The sequence below is a fragment of the Pongo abelii genome, chromosome 9 (genome assembly GCF_028885655.2).
Source record: "Pongo abelii isolate AG06213 chromosome 9, NHGRI_mPonAbe1-v2.0_pri, whole genome shotgun sequence".
NCBI lineage: Eukaryota > Metazoa > Chordata > Mammalia > Primates > Hominidae > Pongo > Pongo abelii.
In genome coordinates this window covers 35,959,726-35,987,701 of record NC_071994.2, presented here as the reverse complement: position 1 = coordinate 35,987,701, position 27,976 = coordinate 35,959,726, and the positions used below count along the sequence as shown (strand labels likewise).

General features: G+C 36.9%; 1 protein-coding gene across 17 annotated transcripts in view; it reads right to left on the bottom strand.

Moving 5' to 3' along the window:
* Positions 1–27,976, bottom strand: part of DCDC1 (doublecortin domain containing 1) — a 514,242-nt gene that overhangs the window by 404,486 nt on the left and 81,780 nt on the right. For all 17 annotated transcript variants that reach the window (XR_008511168.1, XR_008511169.1, XM_054524533.1 and 14 more), the window contains one exon: positions 14,917–15,010. Coding sequence is in view for 15 of the 17 variants with exons in the window: in XM_054524533.1 (XP_054380508.1) it covers positions 14,917–15,010 (94 nt within the window). In the remaining 2 variants the exon portion in view is untranslated. The remainder of the gene's footprint in view (positions 1–14,916; positions 15,011–27,976) is intronic.

Here is a 27,976-nt window from a genome sequence, read left to right as displayed (position 1 = left end):
TAATATTTTTTTTGAGACGGATTCTCGCTCTGTCGTCAGGCTGGAGTGCAGTGGCATGATCTCGGTACACTGCAACCTCCACCTCCTGGGTTCAAGTGATTCTCCTGCCTCAGCCTCCCAAGTAGCTGGGATTACAGGTGCGTGTCACCATGCCCTGCTAATTTTTGTATTTTTAGCAGACATGGGGTTTCACCATATTGGCCAGGATGGTCTCGGTCTCTTGACCTCGTGATCCATCCACCTCGGCCTCCCAAAGTGCTGGAATTACAGGTGTGAGCCACCATGCTCAGCCCCCTAATTTTTATACTGTTTTACAATATCTACTCTGTTATTTAGCCCTATGGTGAATACAGAGAAGTTTACAGAGAGGTTTACAAAATCTTCACCTTCATGTAGTTTACAGTCTAGATGAAAGACAGACATTAAACAAATAACTGCCAAGTAGTTTTATTAATTGCAGTTGTGATAATTACTATATGCAGGGTGCTATGAATGTAACAGGGATACTCATCTATAATGCCTACTTTTATGTGCCAACTTGATGGGATCACAGGGTACCCAGACATTTGGCTGAACATTATTCGAGTGTGTCTGTGAGGATGTTTAAGCATTTGGATAGGATAAATATTTGAATCAGTAGACTAAGTAAAGCAGATTGGCCTCTCTAATGTCGGTGGGCCTCATTCAATCAAATGAGGGCCCGAATAGAACAAAAAGGTTGAGAAACTTGGACTGTAACTAACTATGCATAGATTCTACTGGATCTACAGCTTGCCAACTATAGAGCTTGAGTCTTCTCAGCTTCCATAATCGCATGAACTAATTCCTTAAAACAAATTGAGAGAGAGACAGAGAGAAACAGAGACAGAGAGAGAGAGAGAGACACTATAAATAGATTCTGTTTCTATGGATAACCCTAAGAAATACACCACCCTAGATGAGATAGGGAAGCGGAATAGGAGCAAGAGAGAGTCAGGAAAGTTTCTCAGAAGTAATATTTAAATAAAGACCTTAACATAAGTAGGCAATAGCCTGCCAAGAGGATAGGGTGAGAGAGAATCCAAGCTAAGGAAACATGTGATAAGGTACTGGGGCATGAAGGAGAGTGTTTGAGAAACAGAAACAAAGTGATTTGAGTGCAGAGTGGAAGGAGCCAGTAATACTAAGTAAAGATAGAGAAGTTGGGAATGAAGAAACCAAATCATGAAGGCCATTCAGGCCATGATACAATTAAAGTATTGGTTCAGTATGCAAGCTAGGAAAGAATGAAATCGTTTTTAAAATAGTGTTAATAGAATGATAAAATTAAAAGATTTGTGTCTAAGTTAGAGATAAGTGAGCTTGCAGACTCCACTAAATAAACAACCATATTCTTGGAGGATTAATATAATCTAAAGCAGGACTATTAGCATACTGTAAATCTCTGCCCTAATCACAGCCTAGTCAACATTTTTATAATAACTTGGACAAGGTAAAGTTGGTATGCTTACTAAATTTAAATTCCTGGGTGACAGATTAAATATCTGAAAGATCTGGACAGGCTAAACTATTAAATAAAAACCTTAGGGGTAGAAGTTTAGTAGGAATTCATATGTAAAGATCTGTTCTCACATCTAAATAACTAGCAGTACAAGTACAAGATAAGAAAGAGGTAGCTTAAAAGCAAATTGTGAAAATAAATTTGGGGGCTTTCATTGGCTGCAAGTTCAATATAGATTAATTATATGATGTGTCTAATAGGAATAATAATGCAATTTTAGGTAACATAATGACCTGGAAAAAAAGAGAAGGTAGGGCTGTTTTACTCATCGATTGACCTGGAAAACTGTGTACAATTTAGGGCCCCACAAAAAGGAATACTGAAATAACTAGACAGAACAGAGAAGAGTAAGCAGGATGATGAGAAGCCAGATAAATAGTTGAAGAGGCTAGGGATATTTAACCTTGAAACACTTAAATGATACATATTCAAATATATGAAAGGCAATTACAGACTAGGAATTAATTTGAGGACCAATGATAAATATTTAAAAGAATAGATTTCTGTTAGATATAAAACAGATTTTTTAGAGGAAGTATAGCTGTCAGAAATTGAACAAGCAGTGACGGGATGGACACTTGTTGCAGACAATTTAGAGGAGATTCATGAACAAAGTGAGATTTTGGTGACCACTAAAGGCCCTTCTGATGCTGAGATCAAAAGTAAATCAATCAACAACACTGTTCTGAAGCAGATACTGAAAAAAATAGTCATTATCATTGTCTTATACTACATTGAGTATCAAAAATGAGAATCTTCTAGCTTTTAAAGTTCTATAGAATATAGCAAAACACTACTCAGAGTGGTCAGTGAATCATTAAGCATGAGAACTACCAACAAAAAGCAGTTAATAGTGAGTATTTCATTGCAAATGTAATTCAACAAAGAAATTTTTGGAATTCTAATTAATTCATTCACTTAAAAGTATTTTCATCTCTTACTATGTTTTAGGCACTATAACATAGACTATGCTTACTAATTATTTATTTGAATATTAATATTTTTGAGGACCTATGATATGCCCAGTTCCATCGTAGGTATTAGGAGAGTTTTGGAGATTTTTTTTTTTTTTTTTTTTGAGATGGAGTCTTGCTCTATCACCCAGGCTAGAGTGCAGTGGCACGATCTCGGCCCACTGCAAGCTCTGCCTTGGAGATTTTTTTAAAGGTAAAAGACAAAAAGTTCTCTTTAGTTAAAGAAATAAGAACGATACCCAAAACAGAAATACTATATAAACAATTTTATGGTTTATGATACAGAAAAAAATCAAAAGAGGTTATGAAAAGAAGGTATTAGTAAACCAAATAAATAAAGTAGGATTTAAATAATATTTTAAAACTTTGCAGGCTGACCTGCCTTGTAAAAGACTCAGAGAGCCCACCTAAGCCATGCCTGAATTCCTGACCCATAACAATTGAGAAATAGTATGTGTTTTTTTCTTTAAGCTGCTAAATTTTGGGATAATTTGTCAGGCAGCAACATATAACTAATACCAATTTTAGAAAAGAGATAATACAGCGTATTCCATTATTATTCAGTGTTTGCTGCCCCTCCCTGAAGGAAAAGTACACTTCCCACCTTATTCATGTCAGGTTTAGCTGTGTCACTTGCAATGCTCTTCCCCATGGAAGGGCCAGACATCCTCACACTGTTGAATTAAGAAGATGGCATGTGACTTGCTTTGACATATGCAAGTGTAGCTGCAGTCAACCCACACCAACACGTAGCATGAGTGAAAAATAATACATTTGTATAAGCCACTGAAAGTTACAAGGCAAAATAATACACTGAAAGTTGTGGGGTCATTTGTTACCATAAAATAATATATCCTAACTGACACAACTCACTGAACTTTGAATAGATGGAGAATTGGAAGATTATTCCAAGTGGGCAGAAAATAGCATAAAGAAGGGTAAGGAAGCTGGGCATCCCATGTGTCACTGAACGCTCTGGAACATTAAAGAGACTGATCTAGCTACAACTAAAGGTCCATGTTGGGTACTTGTGAGTTGTGGGTGATTAAGTCGGATGACTGAGCAAGATCACATAGCGAAGTTTCTTGAATGTGAAAATCGAGAATGTGCAGATTGTCATGAAATGTAACATTTTGAACAACAAAAAAATTGAGGGATATTTAGGGAGATTACTCTGACAATACAAAGGATTAAGAATTAGGAATAGAATTTAGCTTTCTAAACAGTGAATAAAGATTATGTGATAACATTTAAGAAGTACAAATAGCTTACTATATTTGGTACATATTGCCACAGTAATGTTGCACAACAAACCACCACAAAACTCAGTGGCATAAAACAATAAGCATTCACTTAGCTCATGAGTCTGCAAGTTAATAGGGTGGTTCTGCTGGTCTTGCCTGGGCTTGCTCACATGTCTTGGAATCAGCTGGCTGTCAGCTGAGCTAGGGTGACCTTGGCTGGAACAAGTGGGGCAAATTGGTTCTGCTCCATTTGTCTTTTTTTTAAATAATTTATGGAGGTGAAATTCACATAACATAAAATCAACCATTTTAAAGTGAAGAGCTCAGTGGCATTTAGTAGATTCAAAATGTGCAACAACCACCTCTATATAGTTCCAAAACATTTCCATCATTCCAAAGTAAAACCACTTATATATACATTAAGCAGAGTCTCCTTTTCCCTCAGGCCATGACAAACACCAATCTGCATTCTGTCTCTGTGGATTCATTCACTCTGGATGTTTCAAATAAATGGAATCATACAATATGTTACCTTTTATGTCTGGCTTCTTTCACTGAGCATAATGTTTTCGAGGTTCACCCATACTGTAGCATTATCAGCATTTCATTCCTTTTCATAGCTGAATAACATTCCATTGTATGTATATACTACCATTTGTTCCTACAGTTGAAGGACATTTGGTTTCATGAACATTCATGGACATTTGGCTTTTGGCTATTATGTATAGTGTTGCCATAAACATGCATGTACATATACTTGTTTGAGTACTTTTTTTTAATTTTTTTGCCTAAATATCTAGGAGTGGAATTGCAGGGCCATGTGGTAATTCTGTGTTTTTCTCTTGGAAGACTCATCAAATTGTTTTCCAAAGTAGCTGCACCATTATCCGTTTCCACAAGCAATGCGTGAGGGTTCCTTCCACTTTCTTTACACCCTCAACAACACTTGTTATTCTCTCTCTGTGTGTGTGTGAGTGTGTGTGTGTGTGAGTTTTATTATAGCCATCCCAGTATGTGTGAAGTAGTACTTCATTGTAATTTTGACTTGCATTTCCCTAATGATTAAGGATGTTGAGTGTCTTTTCATGTGCTTGTTGCCATTTGTATAACTTCTTTGGGAAAACGTTGATTCAAGTCCTTTGCCCATTTTTTAATTGAATTGTTTGTTTTTTGTTGTTGAGCATGAGTTCCTTATATATTCCAGGTTTTAAACCCTTTTCAGATAGATAATTTGCAAATATTTTTTCCATTCTATGGTTTGTCTTTTCACTTTCTTGATAATGTCCTTTGGTGCACAAAAATTCCAAATTTAATGAAGTCCAATTTAGTTTTTTTCTTTTCTTTGCTCATACTTTTGATATCATGTCTAAAAACTGATTGCCAGATCCACAGTCGTGAAAATGTGAACCTATGTTTATTTCTGAGTTTTATGGTTTTTGCCCTTTTATTTAGATTGCCGATCCATTTTGAGTTAATTCATGTTTATGATATGAAGCATGGGTCCAACTTCAGTCTTTTGCATGTGGATATCCAGTCCTACCAGCACCATTGATTGAAGACACTGTTCTTTTCCCAGTGAATGGTCTTGACACCTTTGTCAAAAGTCAATCGGCCACAGATGTATTCGTTTATTTCTAGACTCTGAATTCTATTCCATTGGTCTATATGCCTATCCTTATGCCAGTACCACACTCTTTGAATTACTGTAGTTTTACTTGTAGTAAGTTTTGAAATTGGGAAGTGTGAGTTCACTGCAAGTAGTTTGCAAGGTTGAGTACAGTCCAATCCTCCACAAGACTGTCTTTACTTAAGACAACAGCCACATGTTTGGGGGGTCCCCATGCCACTCTTACTTCTGACCAGCTGGCTACAAATTCTGGGATTTATACTATTCCTTCAGGTTAAATAATTTCTAGATGTCTCACAAAACTCAGGAAAGTGCTATACTTATGGGGTCAAACTGGTCTGAAACCTTGAGAAATACAGAAGTGCTGTTGGAGAGCAAATAACAAAAAGCCTGAGACTTATGAAGGGGCTTTCACTGAGTGGCGTCATGTTTTGATGGTGCTTTAAGTGCTTTAATATGCAAGGGCTATGTAGGGCTTGAAGATTTGTTTGTTTGCCTTTAACTTTAGCGGTGTCTAGCTGCCTATATTGGGTCATGTAGTTAAATATAGTTTTGTAGTTGTATTTTTACTAATGGGCCTGTATATAGAGAATAGGGAAATTGATCTTAAATTTTATAATAAGCAAAGACTACACAGAATTTGAGCTTGATGGGTCAAAGCTACTAAATGCAGCTGGGATTATCTTCTAATAGTCTTGATGTTCAGAAAATGCTGGGATTGGATATGGCATTAGTATACTGAGGTGGGCTGTGGAGGGTTTAGCTCTACTAGCTGATCATGCCTTCCTTACTATGCAGGCTGCTACTGCTTACTTAACCAAGCTGTGAACTTCACCTGAAACTTCAGGCAAGTCTGAGATTGGGATTACATTATTTTAGGTGTTGCAAGGTGGAACAATATTTGCTGCTTTTCTGTATCTTGAAGGCAAATCTGTACACCAGCGCTTTCAAGGATAATGGCAACTGAGTTCTACATGCATGATGGTGAGGTTCTGTCTTTAAATTGTTAATACTGGGCCTAGATAAGGAAGCATTACATCTGCTACCTTCAATTCTACTCTTCATTATGTTATATTAAACTGCATTCTGGGCCGAAAAAGAAATGTGGATGAGCTAACATTAGATTCATGTGGCTTGTTGATAAACTTTTAAAGTAACCTCTACCAATCAAAGTAGGCTCTACATTTTATCATATAAATTTTAACCATGGTTCTAAATCTCATAAACCCAAACTGTGGCTTCACCTACAGAAAGGTGATAGATTTTTTTAATAAAAGGAACATTCTATCTTCTTCAGTTAAGATACAGAAACTATTCGAAGAAAGTATTACAAATCTAGGAATCGGATTCCTAAAGGAATCAAGGAGAAAGTAAAGGGGCTTGAAAATATGCTTAATTATTATGATCAGAATAGAACAGTGTATGCATGAAAATAAAATAAAAGAAGACAAACTGATTTAGCTGGAGGAGATCAGAAATTTCCCTAGAAAAATGGTACACATCTGACCCAAGCACACATATTTGACAGATAGGAAAACACACACACACACACACACACACACACACACACACACGCTAAAACCTGAGATCCTAAATGCCAGGTGAAGGAGATCCATTCAAGTCTAATTTCTCTTAAAGAAGTTCTTATAAAAGGCTAAAATATTTCATTTGTTACAAAATCAGAAACAGTAACTGGGACCCAATGAGAACACATGGACACAGGAAGGGGAACATCACACTCTGGGGACTGTTGTGGGGCGGGGGAAGGGGGGAGGGATAGCATTAGGAGATATACCTAATGCTAAATGGTGAGTTAATGGGTGCAGCACATCAGCATGGCAGATGCATACATATGTAACTAACCTGCACATTGTGCACATGTACCCTAAAACTTAAAGTATAATAATAATTTTTAAAAAAAGAATAAAGATAAGATCTTGGAGAGCAGACTGAAAACAATCCCCTAGAGGAGACAGGATCTCCAATGCTTAGAAGAGTTGGTATTTACATTACTGATAAATTTATAGTAAGAGCAACTGGGGAATCTCTTTTGAGGACAGGACAATTATACAAAGAGTGCACATAAAATCTGGACAAATTGAAGAGAAAGATTGGTATAAAATATTACAAAAAAGTGCTGGGTGAACTCTAAAAATAGATGGGCCTGAGATTAAGGAAAGACAAAGACAAGATTAATTACATTACAGCAAATCCAGGCAGAACAATAATTGATCAAAGACTCCAGATCCAAGTTAGATGTTAGACTGTGGGAGAAATACATCCTGGGTAGGATTATTTAATTAACGGAAGTGAAAATAGGTAAGACTGGTTTGAACAAAGGATGCTATTGACAAACTTAGAACTGATTGACTTCATCTCTCTCACTATGAGAGACTCTGCAAGAAAAATATCTAGAGGCATATGTTAGAAAAATATGAGTATGGACCAGAAAGCAAAAGGAAAGTATTAATAAAAGAAAAGATGAGACTCAATTGTGGCAAACAATGCTAACCCCAAGCCTGTCAGAAAAGGGAACTTTCTGAAAGGAAGAAGTATATAGTAGAAGCAAATCTTAAACATTGCAGAAAAAGAAGTGCCTGACAGAAACATTAACTGAAGAGCAGGAGCATTAAAAAACTGAGGAAAGACCATGTCCTTAGGAGGAAATGGCAGCAGTGTTGGTCCTCACTGGGACCCTTAGCACATAAGCCTCAGAAATACAAATAGCTGCTTCAATTTGGAAATCCGCCAAAAGTTATTCTACAATTGGAACTGATGTGGAGATGAGGGGGAAACTGTGCCCATGAAGTAAGTTTCTTAGGCTTAAATAATTCCATAGACAGAGGCTGTTACAGCAACCACTGTGATTGAAGATGCCACTCCTAAGACAAGATGGATGCTATGCCACCAGACATTGATCACCCTCAGTTGAGCATGGGGTTTAGAAGCACTGACTCAGAAAAAGAAAAGGAAAAAACATTAAGATGTTTGGAATTCTTTAAAAGGGAAAAATGATACCTCAAATAAGTGTTTATGACTGGCGCTACTGCCAATGCAAACTTCCAGATGTTGCAAGAATGAAACACTCTCACTCTCAGTTCCCTAAGAGCGCAGTGGCTCACGTCTGAAATCCCAGCACTTTGGGAGGCCAAGGCAGGCAGATCACCTGAGGTCAGGAGTTCAAGACTAGCCTGGCCAACATGGTGAAACCCCGTCTCTACTAAAAATACAAAAAAATTAGCCGTGCATGGTGGCAGGTGCCTGTAATCCACGCTACTCGGGAGGCTGAGGCAGGAGAATCACCTGAACCTGGGAGGCGAAGGTTGCAGTGAGCCAAGATCACACCACTGCACTCCACCCTGGGCAACAAGAGTGAGACTCCACCTCAAATAATAATAATAATAATAATACCACCAATAATGATGAAAGCTAATTTTATACTATTGAAACATTATACCTTATAATGTTTACCAAGTGTCAGGCACTTGTTCTAAGGACTTTACATATATTTCACTTAATCTTTGCAATGTTGTTAAGATAAATACTATAATTTCTATCTTATAGATAAGGAAACTGACTCTCAGAGAAGCTAAGTAATCTGTCCAAGGTCATATAGTAAGTGGCATAACTGGAATTTGAATTCTGGCTCCAAAATCAGAGAACTTAACCAACACTTTGTGCAGCCTCTTTGAGACAGAAGACAGCGTGCACTGGTCAATTTTTCCCTCAAGATACTGTAAACTTATGCTGTAACTAATGCCTTAATGGGAGATTGCTTCCCAAGAAGTTAGGTCACAGGTCATAGAACCTGGTCAACAGAATGGGCCAACTGGCATCTTGGAAAGACTGATGATAATATTTTCTCTTCTCTACCTTCCCTCACTTAGTCTCTGTTATGGTCTTTGGCAGCAGTCATGTGGGTCTGAATTATGCCAAACATAGGGTCCTGGAAACAACATTTTGCATGCAGTGGCCCCATTTGCTGGGAGTGGCTACTGTTGTGAATGTGCTGGATATGTTGTTGATGTTGTGATAATCATTTTGTTTGCTTGGAAACAAGGCATATGAAAATGTTGGTGTAGACCTAATTCAACTTCTGAGGTCCTAAGGGATGACACCTACTCCAGGAGCCCAGACGGTAGCTGCTGGAGACATTCCAGCTCCAATCAGGCATCCAGAAGCCATCTGGCTGACACTGGGAAGAATAAAAATTAGGACTTTGATTTCTTTGCACTTTAACTTGAAGAGTTTGAAACTTTATTGGTTTTTAACTCAAATAGGTACAATAATTTGATCTTGAAATTTGCTTCTGTGTGGACTTTAAAATTTTGGATTTTATTTGAAATTTTATTCTTTTAATTTTAATGTCTCCACAAAAAGTTGATAATGGGCAAGAGCTAACATTCAAATTCATCTCTATGTTATTGGAATTTTATGATGAAATATCCTGTACTTAATCTAATTTCAGAATCTCCAAAAAATTTGTCAGAGAATATACAACTATTTTGGACAGTATTGCTGGGCATAATTTGGGGTGGGAAATGAAATAGGAAGTGAACATTCAGTATGTCCAGAATGACCTTGGAGTCAATTTAATTAATGTAGTATTCTAACTCATTTCAGAACCACTAGGGTAAATTTAACAGTACTCATTATGATCTAGAAGGATCCACAAAGAAAGAGGGTATGATTGTTGAAGTGGATCCTTCACAGAGGTCCTAACACACTAAGGATCTCCTCCCTTGAGAGGGAGAGTGACTCCTCTGGTTCACCATCATGTAATAATTAAGCCAAAGAAGTTAAGAGATCAAAAAGTTTGGAAATGTTAGGAGGAATGAGTGTGTTATTTAAAACCTCCCTCAAAATCAGACACTGTCTACATCTGTCTTCCATCTGAAATGCTTGTATAACATCAAATAGCTCATATATAATTAGTAAATAGAGGAATGATGTCAAAGTGATACAGAAGTTTGGTTATTAAATATATGCTTTGTCCTAAACAAAGGAAACCAAATGGGTAGGGGTAGAATTCTATTCCAAAATAGTTGTATACTCTCTGATAAATTTTTTGGATATTCTGAAATTAGATTAAGTACAGGATTATATATTTCATCATAAAATTCCATTAACATAGAGATGAATTTGAATGTTAGCTCTTGCCCATTCCTTAAAGGAAGCCCCACTGGCCCAAATCTCCACTTTGCTTCCATCTGCATTGTCTCACACTCTATTGTTTTTGTGCAGCTTTAATATCTTCTAAAGCAGCACTCTGAGATGCCTACCCAGTGTTTACATTATCTCCTAAGTTAATCATTATTGTTTTAGGTAGTATTGTGGTTTTAAAGGTTAATAGATTTTTGAATGGTTTTCCCAAACCCTAGTTTCCCCATATCCCTGTTATTTTGGTGGGTGTGATTTTGCAGAATGTATTGTTTATGCATATATACATAATCGGCCTTCCATCTTATTGGGCTCCACATCCCTGGACTCAACCAAGTATGAATGAAAAATATTTTTAAAATAATAATAATAATACAGAAATAAAAATAATACAAGTTTAAAAACAATACAGTGTAACAACTATTTATATAATATTTACACAGTATTAGGTATTATAAGTAAGCTAGAGATTAAAGTAAACAAGATGATGTGCATAGGCTATATGCAAATACTACACCATTTTATATAAGGGACCTGAGCAACTGTGGATGTTAGTATGGGGGAGGCCTCCAGTGACCAATCCACCACGGATACCAAGGAATAACTGTATATGTACCAGCATGTTGACCATCTGTAGGAATATGGCATCTGTACACAGTAGGTGAGTAGGTGTACTCCTTTCTACTGTAGAAAGGATAGATCTATACAAGAACCATAACAAAATAACTTTTTCACACGTAACAATAAAAATTTCTTTATAAAAATCTTCTGTGGTAGAGGTTGAATTCAGTAATGACTTCTTCCATGTGGCCTCACATAAATTAAACTCTCTCTTTACTGGAGAAAAAAAAAGCCAGGCTTGGGGGATCATGCCTGTAATACCAGCACTTTGGGAGGCCAAGGTAGGAGGTTAGCTTGAACCCAGAAGTTCAAGACAAGCCTGAGCAACCAACAGAGAGAGACTCCGTCTCTACAAAAATATTTTAAAAAGTAGGCACAGTGGCCTGCACCTGTAATCCTAGCTACTGGGGAGGCTGAGGTGGGAGGATTGCTTGAGCTTGGGAGCTCAAGGCTGCAATGAGCTGTGGTTGCACCACTGCACTCCAGCCTGGGCAACAGAGCAAGACCTTGTCTCAGGAAAAAAAAAAAAAAAATTGTCTATGGCTTAGAATAAAATCTAAAAACAAGCAATTTGCCAATCCTGTTGGTCTTTTCAAAGGTTTACTTGACAAAGTAAAAGTAGTTTAATATTATATCAAATGTGCTTATTTCTCATAGCATAGAAGGAAAACTTGAAAGTATACCTAATTCCAAAAAAGAAGCAATAGGTAGGAGAAAATTTTTATTTTGTGTATCTGTTGCTTTTAGTCCTTGGTACAATTACACTTCTAATCTGTGCTTATAAATAAAAAGTAATTGCTATGATCTTAACATTAGACATTTTTAAAAGATTTTTTCTGATCTGATACAAAGCAAGAAAAAAAGAGTCATACATCAAATCAAAAGAGTATGAGCATTTATTTGTTTAAATTAAAAGATAACTTTCACATAAAACTTGACCTTTCCCAAGTTGAAGTTCAGAAAACCATCCAACACAAAAGTTTAGGGACCTCAATAATTTGATGCATAACATCATAGAAACAAAGAAAAAAGAAGTTCAAAAACCTAATGTTAAGTGACTAGGGTGCTACAGACTGGAAGTTCCTCCAACAGGATTAGCTTCTTTAAATATTTTAAGTCCAGTGAACTTGTAATGCTTCCCCATGTTAGTGGTTGCACAGGCTAATTTCAGCTGGCATAAGCTTTTATAAGGATGCAAAAACAGAGGGCAAGGCATGCATTAAAATGTGATAATAGCACACTTCTGGGATACGTGAAGCATGAGGCATGAATCGGAATGCCTCTGGCATCCATGAAGTATCACGTCTCAGAGTCAGTGCTTTCCTGTTTTGATAAGTAATTCTGTTATACCATATTTGGGAGGAGAAAAATAAACTTTCTAAATATAAATCTTTCATCTTAACGAAGATCCCTTATAGTTTCATCTAGCAGTTTATTCAAATCTGATGTTTTAATTCCAGGTGAACTGGAAATAATTCAAGTCTAGATAGGGTATTAAGAAAACATGTTGTTTATTTTTATTAATGCAAGTTTAAGAGCAATTTCAAAATATTGTTGATCATAAAGAAAATCTTAGCCAGAGTAATGGAAGAGGAGACAAAAATGCAAGAAAGAAAGAAATCAACTTTAATAATGACACTCTTATTAACCCCAAAGAACAAAAGGAAGGATTCTTTGTGTTACATGTTTTTCAGATAAATAACCTTACCTAATCCTTCTAGATAATGGGTAGGTATCTACAGGAGATTTGAAATCTTCAGATAAAAACATGTAATAAAATGAAAAATAGTTATATCTAATAAAAACATTTTTTAAAAGGCCAAGAAAAACAAATTTACTTTCTGAATACACACATATATAATCCTTGGCCAAAAAATTTGAGTTAGAAACAGTAAGTATCAAACTATCATAGTTATCATTCAGTAAGTATTAATTAAGGATGATAAATCAAGGAAAGAGTCTGCTTTTATATAGTACAAGTGAGAAAATGGGAAACAAATGGAAGTATCTGCTGTAGCCACATCCCAAAATCACTTCAGTTTTCTGAATCACTACCCTTGCAGTTAAAGGCATGTTATTTAATATCTCGGCCCTCCTCAAGCATGGAGTTAAAGTTTGGATGAAGTTATAGGACCATTTCAATAACACATTTAAACTCACAAATGTGGAATTTCTTTTCAGAGGCTAGCAAAACAAAACAGTACCTCTAGAGATATTAGATGGATATCTAATCTCTTTTGACAAAGACAATGAAATTACTTTAAAGTACATTTCATAACTTTTTTCTTGCCTGAAGATGAGCTACTTTTAATAGTATAACAGTGGAACCAACTAAATGTCCAAGAGTAGACAGTTTAATTCATTCATGCCACATTTATGAGTGTCAGCTATGTCCCAGGAACTGTGCTTATTACTTGTATTACAACAAAGATAGTGTCTGTTCTTGCCCTCTTTTATGTTACATTGTGGTAGAAACAGATCATGTGGGAGAGTGATATAAGATTCACTCAAAAATCCAAGTACTATTTATTCAGTGCCTGTTCCCAGGAAGTCTGTCATCTGGTAGGAAGGGTGCATACATACAAAAAAGTAACAAAGCAATACAATAATTACATCATGTATGGAAAGTACTAGGAAAACAAATGGAGTTCTGACATAGACAAGACAGTAAAGTGGAAAGAGAGAGGGAGGCAGAAAGAGAAAGAGACAACAGAGTACAATGGTTAAAAGCACTGCTACTGGAGCCAGCCTGCCAAGGTTTGCATCCCAACTCCACCACTTGCTAGTTGTGTGATGTTGAGCAAATTACCTAACTTCTCTGTACCTCAGTTACTGCAATAAATAGGAATTACAGTTTCTCTGAGAACTAAATGAGTTAATGTTTGTGATAAGCTTAGAATAGCGCCTGGTCCAGAATAAGTACTACCTAGTAGTAGAGTTGATAATGCAAGAACCTAGTGAGTGAATTTCTCTATTGTCAAATTAATTCCTAATCTGTCAATTCTGTGACAAGGGATATATACTTTGAGGGACAATGATGTGCCGGAGCCAACTTGTACCAGATTGCAAAAACCAATTGTTCTCATCTCTTCTCCAAATACTTTATTCAGTGAGTTAAAACCCTTCCCTCTGAACTCTGCATTCAGTGGTAGCTTGAGATTGGCCATGGTATGAGCACCTACACCATGAAGTTGCTAAGTGCTACAAATCAGGGTCTTTTTTTTTCAGAGCCAGTTGATAACATTTATCAGCATACTGCTGATATACACACTTAGTAGAGAGTAATGGGTAACTAGAGTTCTTCCTAGTGGTTCCTAACTGAACTACATTTAGTTTGGTATATTTGTTACATTTCATAACTTTTGAATAAGCTCTAGAAGTTGACCAAAACAGTTTAAAAACATCTATCTGATCATACAGTAACGCAACTTCTCATTTTTGTTTTTGGAAAGCTGTATCCTATATAAATTGGCTGTTACATTATAAAAATGTATTAATTACTTTTATTTAATTATGGTTTACTAAGGTTAAAATACCCATCAACTTTTTAAAAATTCCAAACTTGTGTTGAAATAGATTCCTAAAATCTTAATGTGCTTTCATGATTTTCCTTTGTATAAGAATATTTATCCATGTTATAATTAAACTATGTTTTATTATATGTTTTTCTTTTAAATGTTTAAAGTAAAAGCAAAATATAAATGTCTTTCAGAATATTATCAAATGGTTTACAAAATCTTTGCCACTTACCTTTTGAAATATCTTCAATTTTTCTGCCATACAAATCATAAAAATATCTGGCTGGTAAATTTAGATTCATTCTTATTGTGCAAGTATCTAAAACCTGTGCAGGAAAAAAAAATTATAAATAATTTAGTAAACTCTGGTTAAATTGAATACACATTTAAACTCTTTTCTATCCTACACAGCTATTAAAAATTATATTGTAAAATAAAATTTAATGATTTATAAAATGTTGTAATATATGAAATTTAAAAGCAGTTAAAATTGTTACATCCTAATTGTACCTGTGTGTGTGTGAAAAAACACATAAGTATTAGTAAAAAAGAAAGAAAGAAGATGCAACAAATATTAAATACTGGTTATCTATTATTTAATAAATGGTAGACCTTTAGAACTCTGAGGGATTTTTATCTTATTCTTGCAACTTTCTGTATGTTCCATTTATTTCACAATGAGAGAATATTACCATTTAAATTAGACTTTAAGTACCTACTTTCCTTAGCTTTTAAATGTTTTCCAAATGTCCCAAAATAAATAATAAAAATAGTCTGATCACAGTTCACCTTGATAACTTATGTTGTTTGGGTACTAAAAACTGAACTTAATAAATCGCATTTCAGGTTTTCCATGAATATGAGTCTCAAAGACTTTACCTTTAATGGTTTCTAATATGCACTCTCTTTTAATATTACAATATCATGACCTGTTCTTGTTATTTTACATGCAGCCCTTTGAACCCAGTGTGGCAATGATCTTTCCAACTTCAAGGAAGACTTAAACATGCTTCAGCTGGAAAAAAAGTTCTACTCACAAGGTGAGGAAAATTAAGGGAACAGAAGGGGTTTGAGGAGTGTCAGGTAACCTAAGGCAGGTTGTCAACAGGTTTTCAGAAGTAACTTCCAAAACATGAAACTTACCATATTCATCTAAAAATACAAAATATATTCCAAATTGAAATTGAAAGTGCTCTGCCATCCATTTTTTACTATTCCCAGCTATAATATTACTTTCCCACAACCAAGAACTACTACTGAAGGACAATGTGAATTATACTAATATGATTATAGTAAACAGAACATCTTTCAACTGCTCAAACCATCTTTCAGTTGCCGATACTACCTGTCTCTTTTTGCCCACTTCTGTCCCTACGTTATTATTGGAGCCCATAATTTAGTCCTAGCTTAACCAATTCATTAGCTTTGTGACAATGTATGTATTTCAATAGCTTAGTGTTTATATAGAGGCAAAGTTGTACTTTCCTTTCAGCCTGTAGAACAGCTTTCAAACATTGTGACTGATTTGGTTTATATAGTTGCTCTATCAAAAGACAGGTTGAATTTTAAAGGCAAATATTTAACTGACAAATTAATTTGACAAACTGGTCTTTCTTGGGCTGTATGTACCAGAGGTTCTCAGCCTTTATTCTACTCTACTCCTATACATAACTAATCATGTCCCCATGGACCACATACTCCCATGACCATTCAAAGGGTTGCATGTTTCTTGCACACTAGCTGCAATTCAGAGCATTAAGCAATTCAGAGCAATGTATTGCTGCTATTTTTCTCACAATCAAGAATGCATACCTGCTCATTATTAGGAACAATGTTATAGGAATTTTTTTTTTTTTTTTTTTGAGATGGAGTGTCACTCTGGTCGCCCAGGCTTGAGTGCAGTGGTACGATCTCAGCTCACCGCAACCTCCGTCTCCCGGGTTCAAGTGATTCTCCTGCCTCAGCCTCCCGGGTAGCTGGGATTACAGGCGTGCACCACCACACCCAGCTAATTTTTTGTATTTTTAGTAGAGACGGGGTTTCTCCATGTTGATCAGGCTGCTCTCGAACTCCCAACCTCAAGTGATCCACCTGCCTCAGCCTCCCAAATTGCTAGGATTAGAGGCGTGAGCCATCACGCCCAGCCAGGAATATTCTTGAGCTTTCTAATTTATGAGGAAAAGATCATTCGCAATATCAATGCTTTACCTAGTTAAATAAGAAAGTACTTGCAAAGAATCTAACAACCCTGGTGATTCTCTAAATAACCCTGGTTATTCTTCCTGCCTTCTTGTTTACTCTTGTGGGTGAATTTCTTCAGTGACTACTGCCCACAAGTTCACCTAGGACCCCCATCCCATGGACTGAAAACTTTACTAAAGATGCTGGGAAAGCAATGTTCAAAATATAAGAAAAAAGTATCAGGAAAAGAAACTGGAGTTTGTCTGTGGCTTCAAACAAAAAGAAGAGTGGAACATATTGACTGACATTGGCATGGGATCCATGCTTGTTTTTATTTTAATACTCTAATTAACACAGTTGGTGTCTGACTGGCAAAATTCTCCTGTCACTGGAGTGAAAGTAAAATGGATCACTTTCACCACCACTCTCATTGACAAAAATACTCAAGGGAGATAATTCAGTACAAATTGCTCCTTAGCCAATCATGTCTGAATACTATTAAGCATCTACAGTTGGTCTCATAGACCGTAAGCAAGACATAATCTCCTCTTTACAACCCCAAATTACTTATCTTTCCAGTCCTCATGTTCAGTTCTCAATTTCTTAATATTATGAAGTTATTACTGTATTTAAAAGTATAATGATGTCCTTTGGTACAATTTATATTTCCTAGTTATGAGTGAAGGTTCAAATATCTAAGTATCCTCTAAAGTTACAATTTACCAATTAAACTAAGTACAACTATAATCTACTTGAAGGTAGTCCCATTTACTTCAACCAAAATTTCAGGAATTAAAAAAAATTATTTTAAATATTGCTGCCTTTGAGTCTTAAAAAAATCAGTCCCTCCTTCCCTCCCCCTGTAGGAGTTCACAGTGTCTGCTGTTGCCATCTTTATGTCCATGAGTACCCAATGTTTAGATCCCACTTATAAGTGAGAACGTGTTGTATTTGGTTTTCTGTTCCTGCATTAATTTGCTTAGGATAATGGGTGTCCAGCTGCATCCATGTTGCTGCAAAGGACATACTTTCATTCTTTTTTATGGCTGCATAGTATTCCATGGTGCGTATGTACCACATTTTCTTTATCCAATCCACTGCTGATGGGCACCTAGCTTGATTCCATATCTTTGCTATTCAGAACAGTGCTGTGATGAACATACGAGTACATGCATCATTTTGGCAGAATGATTTTTCTTTTGGATATAAATAACCAGTAATGGGATTGCTGGGTCAAATGGTAGTTCTGAGTTCTTTGAGAAAACTCCTTACTGCTTTCCACAGTAGCTGAACTAATTTACATTCTCACCAACAGTGTATAAGCATTCCTTTTCTCCACAGCCTTGCCAGTATCTGTTGTTTTTTTGACTTTTTCATAATAGACATTCTGACTGGTTACAACACTTTCTAACTCAAAGATTCCCCTTTTCATTGAGCTAAAACATCAGTAAAAATGTCTGTGCAAACCAAACCTTTTTGCAAGTTTTAAGAGTTAAATGAGTTTTAAAACTGGCATTAGAAAATCAAACACTAACATTTAATAATGTATGAACAACACTGTCATTCCTTCCTACTTGAAGAATGAAAAATCTTTGCAGTGTTTAAGCAATGCCAGCCTTCAGTAATCATTTTCTCAGAGTAGATTATCAGTGGTATGAATTAGTATCACTATAAGTTTCTGTCAAAAGCCCTGAAATGAAGCTTCTACTTGTAAGGTCATTCTTATAATTTACAATTGAAAAGTACATTATGGTGTCATCTTGCTGTAATATTAAGGTTAATTAAAATAGCATTTCCACTAATCTGTACCTGTTAAGCTTGTTAAAATATTACTTTTACAAATTCACATTTTGTTAATTCCTTTTTTTTTTTTTTTTCTTTGAGACAGAGTCTTGCTCTGTCACCCAGGCTGGAGTGCAGTGGCATGATCACACCTCACTGCATCCTCAACTTCCCAGGCTCAGGCAATCCTACCAGGTCTTCAGCCCTCCAAGCAGGTGAGACAACAGGTGTACCACATGACACCTAGCTAATTTTTTAATTTTTGTAGAGATGGGGCCTAGCTATGTTGCCCAGGCTGGTCTCAAGCCCCCTGGTCTCAACTGATCCTCCTGCCTCAGCCTCCCTAAGTGCTGGGATTACAGGCATGAACCACTGCACCTGGCCTGTTAATTCCATACAGCTTAAATTTTAGAAACTCTTCTGATACTAAAATTTTACATCATCATACTGTAAAACCAGAATCTTCTTGAAAAGCACCTTGGAAAAAATATTCCACAATGTTTTCAGTTTAATCTACTTGTTTACAGATCTGGGAGTCATCTCCACCTCCAGACATATCTAGTACAGAGTTTGCAGCTCCTGGAATGGCCAGAACCTCTGGGTTGCCACTACTTCAGTTCAGATGAGAGAGTATACTTAGACCAACATCACCGGAGGTCATATGAATGAGGTTAATAAGCCATTAGACCCAAAAATGTCAGTTCTCCTCAAAGACAGAGAACCATGAAACCTTTTAATATGGTTCTATGAGTTAATAATGCCTGGAAGCATAAGCCCCAACTTACACTTCCCCAACACACTCTCCTCAAAAGATTCTTTACTGTAGGAGTTAGCAAACTACAGTCCAAAGGCCAATTCCAGTCCATAGCCTGTTTCTGTGTGGCCTATAGGCTAAGAATGGCTTGTACATTTTGAATTCCTAAAACAGAAATCAAAAGATGAATCATACTTTGTGATAGATTTAAACATGAAATTCAAATTTAAGTACTGTACATAAAGTTTTCTTGTAAAACAGCCGCACTTGATCATTTACATATTTTCTATGGCTGCTTTCATGCTATAACAGCAAGGCTGAGATAGTTGCCACAGAGACCTTATGGCTTGCAAAACCAAAATTATTTTGTTTGCCTTTTATGGAAAAAGTTTTGCATCAACATTCACATGAAGCTCTATATTTTCCTGTTCTGTATAAATTAGCCTGAACTCCTTTATTCATTTCTAAAACTCTTCCATTGTGTACTCTGAAAACATCTCCCCTGATCAACAAATTTGACTAGATCCACAACCTCTTTTAAAAGAAACTAGGCTTTCCCCTGAGGTCACTAACTTCTTCAAAGCCCTCTCAAGTGGTGAGAATTTATTTTCTCCTATCACACAATCTCAAGTTTGGAAAGTGGTGTTACAATGCTATTTCAAGATAATTTCTCCCCAACCCTCTTATTGAACAAAAACAAACAAGCGCTGTCCCCAGCACCCAGGATCTTGATGTTCAAGCATATCATCTTCTCTAACTCTAGTCATTCTTCCTCATTCTTAGATAACTTTTACCACACATAGCTTGCAAAATCCTAACTCTGGGCGACCTTCACTTTCCACTCTGTGTGCACACTGAGAGGCCTGGTGCTGCTGGACAAAGTCACACAATTGAACATATCAACACTACTATCATTCATGATCACCAACTTCCATGGTCCCTCAGTACTGCCCAGCCACTTCTATTTCATTTCTTTGGTCAAATTTCTCTCCCACTTTCCACAGAGTATTTCCAACCATCTCTAATCTGCTTACTTCCACCTAGCCTTTCCTTCCCTAATTGCCTCTTCATTTTCAGCAGATGACATGATCTCCTATGTCAGAGAGAAATTTGAAGCCTCATCTTACTGCTATCAAAGCTATAAGCCTACTTATTTCTACAGCCATCCACTCTTTTTCCTTCTAGTTATATTACAAGAGTTCCTGCTCCTATCTAAGGCCAATATTTCACTTATGCTTTCAATTATGTATGCTCTCAGCTTTTAAAGCAGTTTATATTATCCATCATTTCTTCTCTCTCATGTATATTCATCTACTGCTTCTCAACTAGACTGTTACCACTGATATTGAAATGTAGTCTTTTCTATCTTGAAAATTAAATCTCCCCATACCTACCTGATATCTCCCTCTAGCTACTCCTCAACTTTACAGCTAAATGTCTTAGATTTGTCCATGCTCTCTGTTTCTTTTCCTTTCTCCCATTCATTCTCAGCCTGTTCCAGTTTGGCTTTTTAACCATCATTTCACTGAAATAATTCTCACAATGATTACCAATTACTACTATATTGACAAATTCAAAGGACATTTTAAAATTCTTACTTGTATGAGCATTGTATTAGTCCATTATCATGCTGCTGATAAAGACATACCCGAGACTGGGCAATTTACAAAAGAAAGAGGTTTAGTGGACTTACAGTTCCACATGGCTGGGGAGGCCTCACAATAATGGTGGAAGGCAAGGAAGAGCAAGTCACATCTTACATGGATGGCAGCAGGCAGAGAGAGAGCTTCTGCAGGGAAACTTCTCCTTATAAAACCATCAGACCTCAGGCCAGGCATGGTAGCTCATGCCTGTAATCCCAGCACTTTGGGAGGCCAAGGCAGGCAGATCACGAGGTCAGGAGTTTGAGACCAGCCTGGCCAACATGGTTGATTCCCCATCTCTACTAAAAATACAAAAATTAGCTGGGTGTGGTGGCGGGCACCTGTAATCCCAGCTACTCAGGAGGCTGAGGTGGGAGAATCACTTGAACCCAGCAGGCAGAGGCTGCAAGTGAGCCAAGATCATGCCATTGCACTCCAGCCTGGTTGACAGGGTGAGACTCCATCTAAAAAAAAAAAAAACCACCAGACCTGATAAGACGTTTTCACTATCACAAGAACAGCACGGGAAAGACCTGCCACCATGACTCAATTACCTCCCACCAGGTCCCTCCCACAACATATGGAAATTCAATATGAGATTTGGGTGGGGACATAGCCAAACCATATCATTTCACCTCTCAAATCTCATGCACCCCTCCCAAATCTCATGGCCCCTCCCAAATCTCATGTCTTCACATTTTGAAACCAATGATGCCTTCCCAACAGTCCCCCAAAGTCTTAATTCATTTTAGCATTAACTCAAAAGTCCACAGTCCAAAGTTTCATCTGAGACAAAGAAAGTCCCTTCCACCTATGAGCCAGTAAATTAAAATAAAAAGCAAGTTAATTACTTTCTAGATAAAATGGGGGTACAGGCATTGGATAAATACAGCTGTTCCAAATGGGAGAAATTGGCGAAAACAAATGGGCTGCAGGCCCCATGCAAGTCTAAAATCCAACAGGGTGGTCAAATCTTAAAACTCCAAAATGATCTCCTTTGACTCCATGTCTCACATACAGGTCATGCTGATGCAAGAAGTGGGTTCCCATGGTCTTGGGCAGTTCTACTCCTGCAGCTTTGCAGGGCACAGCCTCCCTCCTGGCTGCTTTCATGGGCTGGTGTTGAATGTCTGAAGCATTTCCAGATGCCTGGTGCAAGTTGTCAGTGGATCTACCATACTGAGGTCTAGAGGATGGTGGCCTTCTTCTCACAGGTCCACTAGGCAGTGCCCCAGTAGGAACTCTGTGTAGGGACTCACAAGCTGCTAAGGCTTGGGGCTTGCACTCTCTGAAGCCATGGCCTGAACTCTACATTGGCCCCTTTCAGCCATGGCTGGAGCAGCTGGGATGCAGGACTTGGTGCCCAAGTCCCTAGACTGCAATGTAGTATGGGACCCTGGCCCCGGCCCACGAAACCATTTTTTCCTCCTAGGCCTCCAGGCTTGTGATGGGAGGCATTGTTATGAAGACCTCTGACATGCCCTGGAGACATTTTCCCCATTGTCTTGGGGATTAACATTCAGCTCCTCATTATTTATACAAATTTCTGCAGCCGGATTGAATTTCTCCTCAGAAAATGGGATTTTGTTTTCTATTGAATTGTTAGGCTGCAAATTTTCCAAACTTTTATGCTCTGCTTCCTTTATAAAACTGAATGCTTTTAAAGGTACCCAAGTCACATCTTGAATGCTTTGCTGCTTAGAAATTTCTTCCACCAGATACCCTAAATCGTCTCTCTCAAGTTCAAAGTTCCACAAATCTCTAGGGCAGGGGCACCATACCAGAAGTCTTTTTGCTAAAATATAACAAGTCACCTTTGCTCCAGTTCCCAACAAGTTCCTTATCTCCATTTGAGACCACCTCAACCTGGACTTCATTGTCCATATCGGTATCAGCATTTTGGTCAAAGCCATTCAACAAGTTTCTAGGGAGCTCCAAACTTTCCAATTTTGTCCTATCTTCTTTTGAGCTCTCCAAACTGTTTCAACCCCTAACTGTTACTCAGTTCGAAAGTCGCTTCCACATTTTCAGGTATCTACAGCAGCACCCCACTCTTGGTACCAATTTACTGTATTAGTCCATGTCACGCTGCTGAGAAAGACATACCCAAGAGTGGGCAATTTATAAAAGAAAGAGGTTTAGTGGGCTTACAGTTCCATATGGCTGGGAGGCTTCACACTCATGGTAGAAGGCAAATTGGAGCAAGTCATGTCTTACATGGATGGCAGCAGGCAGAGAGAGAGCTTGTGCAGGGAAACTCCTCCTTATAAAACCATCAGATTGCATGAGACTAACTATCATGAGAATAGCATGTGAAAGACCCACCCCCATGACTCAATTACCTCCCACCGGGGTCCCTCCCACAACATGTGGGAATTAAAGATGAGATTTGGGTGGGGACACAACCAAACCATATCAAGCATGAACAAATCCTGAGATACAAGAATCCACTATTTTTTCTCCTGCTTTCTGGTCTTCTTCATAGGATCATGCATATTCATTCACTGGGGCTTATCAAGATAAGTCCTAGCCTTCTTTCTGCCCCTCTCTTAAGGCAGTCTAAATGGTACCCTAACATTTCATCTTCCATTTACATACTGACAACTCCCAAATTGATATGTTTCTTTTATTCATCAATTCAAAATATTATTGACTACTACTATCTTCCAAGTGCCTGGATTTGGCAGTGAGTAAAACCAGCCAGGTTCTTGCTCTCATGGAGCTTTCAGTCTAGTGCTGGACAAAGACATTTATAAAATGATCATATCATTAAATGTGGAGTAGGTGGCATAAGGAAGGCTTCTGAGAAAAGATAAACTGGATTTATCTGGAAACAAGTGGAGGATATTGAGAGTGGGGAACTATTTCAGAGAACACAGCATATGAAAAGGCTCCATGGCAGAGCAAGCAGGATGTATTCCAGGAATTGAAAGGTCAGCATATGAAAGGGGAGAGTAGCCTCACAGGAAAGGAAAGAAGCCTTCCTTATGCCACCTACTCCACACACATTTAATGATATGATCGTTTCACAAATGTCTTTTTTTTTTTTTTTTGAGACAGAGTCTCACTCTGTCAGCCAGGCTGGAGTGCAATGGCACGGTCTCTGCTCACTGAAACATCTGCCTCCCAGATTCAAGTGATTCTCCTGCCTCAGTCTCCCAAGTAGCTGGGACTACAGGCATATGCCACCATGCTAAGCTAATTTTGTATTTTTAGTAGAGATAGGGTTTCACTATGTTTGCCAGGCTGGTCTTGAACTCCTGACCTCATGATCCACCTGCTTAAGCCTCCCAAAGTGCTGGGATTACAGGTGTGAGCCACCACACCCGGCTTTATTTTACAAATCTCTTTGTCCACCACTAGACTAAAAGTTCCATGAGAACAAGGCCATGGTTGGTTTTGCTCACCACCATATCCAGGTACTTGGCAGACATTAGTAGTCAAAAAATATTTTGAATTAATGAGTAAAAGAGTTAATATATATTATTTCTAATTTAAACTCATTTTAGTATAAATATCTTTTGATCAAGATTCTGATAAGCTAGCAAAAAATTCTGACTGCTTTTATAAAATTATGCTGTAAAGTATGCATAATTCCAGAAGAATTTTTTTCAAATAAACCAATTCTTTTTAGTACCAGAGCACTGACTTTTTGCAAGTCCTAGGAAATAAAATAAGAAAACCTCTTCACGTGTGTAGTAACACTGTTGGCTACCTATCCAATATCCATTCTCCACCCTCATCCTTACTATACTGATTTTGTTTAGGTATACAATCTTCTCCCTTTTGACTCAAGGAAGACTACAATTATCTTTCTGTTGTTGTTGTTGTTGTTGTTTGCTTTTCTGTTTTTTTGAGACAGAGTTTTGCTCTTGTTGCCTAGGCTGGAGTGCAATGGCTTGATCTCGGCTCACTGCAACCTCTGCCTCCTGGGTTCAAGTGATTCTCCTGCCTCAGCCTCCCGAATAGCTGGGATTACAGGTGTGCACCACCACACCCAGCTAATTTTGTATTTTTAGTAGAGACAGGGTTTCTCCATGTTGGTCAGGCTGGTCTTGAACTCTTGACCTCAGGTGTTCCACCTTCGTCGGCCTCCCAAAGAGCCACTGTGCCCAGCCTACAATTATCTTGATGTGTCTAAATTACCTATTGTAGTCTCACACCCCTTGTCAGTGAATGGCTTAAGATGGACACATAACCCAGTTCTGGCCGGTAAGACATAAGCAGGGGCTTCTGGGAAAGGCTTAATCATTCATAGAGAAGAGATGGTCCTTTTGTGCCTCTGTATATAGTTATACCTGGCTGTGCAGCCATCTTGTTACCAACATATGAAAGAGTAGAAACTCCAGAAAACTGTAGCGATCACAGCTGGAATTCTGTCATACTATGCTTGGTGCTGCCCTACCTCTGGATTTCTTGCTTCCTTTTTGCTTAAGTCTGTTTGAATCAGGAATCTGTTATTTGCAGCTAAAGTCATCCTAACTGACAGAAAAATACATTTTTTTGTCCCATGTTCCTCAAATGATGAAAATCTATTCAGCTAATTCAGTGAGTATTTGTATACCAAATAGATTACAACAGTATTCACTATATAAACCTAAAAAGCAAACCATTTAATTAAAAATCTAGGGAATAATTTTAGATGAAATTTATCAAGCTGAAAATTATGAAAATGAATGGATAATTGTGAAACTAATCATTTGGATTACTAAAAATACTTCACCTTTGGCAATTAATTGTACTTGCTCAGTAGAAGAGAACTACCATTTATTATGATTATTTTGAGAAAGGGAATCTGTTTTTATAGAATTTTTTTTTTTTGCTAACTGAAAGGCTGTCAAATAGTTTATGAATTTTCAAAGAATTAAAATGTAATAAAATGCCATGGCATAAGTCTCTGCTCAGGCCAACGTTTTACAAAAATGACTTATAATCAAAATTATTATCATTATGTTAACCAGAAAATGCCAGAAGATTGGGCTAAATTTGTACCCATCTTATTAAGTACCTTAAAGGTACTTTTCTGAATAAAATCCTAGAGCTAAATATGCTGGCCTGTTATTTGTCTTATTCTCATAAAGATAAGTGAAAGAATGCACACCAAATCTAGTTATTTGCTTGCACTAGTAATGAACATAAATATGATTTGAAAAGGCAACTATTTCTCATGAATTTGTGTTCTGTGGTGTTTTGGTATTTTATTTTTAGAATGTGAATGAGAAGTAGATAACCAGAGGAAATTTTCTTAAGAATAATTAAATGAACCAGATTACAATTCTAATCATATTATTATTTTTGTTTGTTTTTAAAATCTACTCTATTGGTTTATGATGTACATGAAATAAACTGTACCTATTTTAAGTAGGTGCAGTTGATGCAGGTAAAACAATGTATATCCGTGTGTAACTACCACAGTGAATATATAGAATATTCCTACCACCTTCCAAAATTCCTCATGTTCTTTTCCAATTATAACTCAATACTCCTGGACCTAAGTCACCAATAATCTGTTTTTTTTTCATTAGAGAATTGTTTGTCTGTTCTACAATTTCATGGCATATAATATTTTGTACCTGGTTTCATTCATTTACCACAATGCTCGTTCCTTTTTATTGTTGAAAAATAGTCCTTGACATAAATATATCATAATCTTTTATCCATTCACAAGTATATGGACTTTTTTACTGTCTGTAGTTTGGCTAATTGCAAATAAAACAACTATGAACATTCACTTAGAAGTTTTTGTGTTGACATATGTTATTTATCTTGGTATATATCTAAAAATGAGATTGCAGGATTGTTTTAAGTGTAAGCTTAACTTTATATGAAAGTATCAAACTGTTTTGCCCAGTGGCTGTATCATTTTGCATTCTTATCAGCTAAATATAAGATTTGCCATTTCTCCACATTTTCACCCACTTGGTATTGTCAGTCTTTTAAATATTAGTCATTCTAATGTGTGTATAGTGGTAACTCCATGGATTTAATTGCATTTCCTTGATGATTAATAATATTGAGCATCTTTTCATGTGCTAATGGTTGATTTCTATGTCTTCTTAGTAAAATGCCTCATTCACATCTTTTGACCTATTTTTGTATTGAGTTGTTTGTTTTCTTACTGTTGAGGTTTCAGAAGTGTTTATATATTCTGAACCAAAGTTTTTTGTTAAATACGTGTTTTCTGGATATTTTCTCTCATTCTGTGGCTTGCCTTTTCATTTTTATAATGCTGTATTTACAAGAGCAAAAGTTTTTTGATTCAGACAAAGTATAATCAATTTTTGTTCATATTTTTCGTGTCCTAAGAAATATTTACCTACCCAAGGTTGCAAAGGTTTTCTCCCACGTTTTTTCCGAGAATTAGTATAGTTTTGTTCTTTATAATAAGATCTGCGATCAATTTAAATCAATTTTCATGAATGGTTGTGAGGTAAGTTCTTATCACACAGAAATATCCAATTGTTTCAGCAATATTTATCAAAAACACTGTCTTTTTCCCCATTGAATCACTCTATCAAGAATGATTTACCCACGTATGTGTGGGTCTATTTCTGAACTCTCCATTTTGTTTCTTTGCTCTTTATGTGTATTCGTATTCCCATAACATCCTATTTTGATTATTTTAGCTTTATAATAGATGTTGAAAACAGGTAGTGTAAATGGAATACTATTCCACCTTTAAAAAGGAGAAACTCTTGTCATTTGCAGCAACATGGATGAACCTGGAGGGCATTATGTTAAGTGAAATAAGCCAGGCACAGAAACACAAATACCACATGATTTCACTTATATGTGAAAACTAAAAAAGTCAAACTCACAGAAGCAGAGAGTAGAATGGTGATTACAGGAGACTGCAGGGGGAGTGGGAGGACTGGGAAGATATTGGCTAAAGTACACAAAATTTCAGTCAGACAGGAGGTATGAGTTCAAGA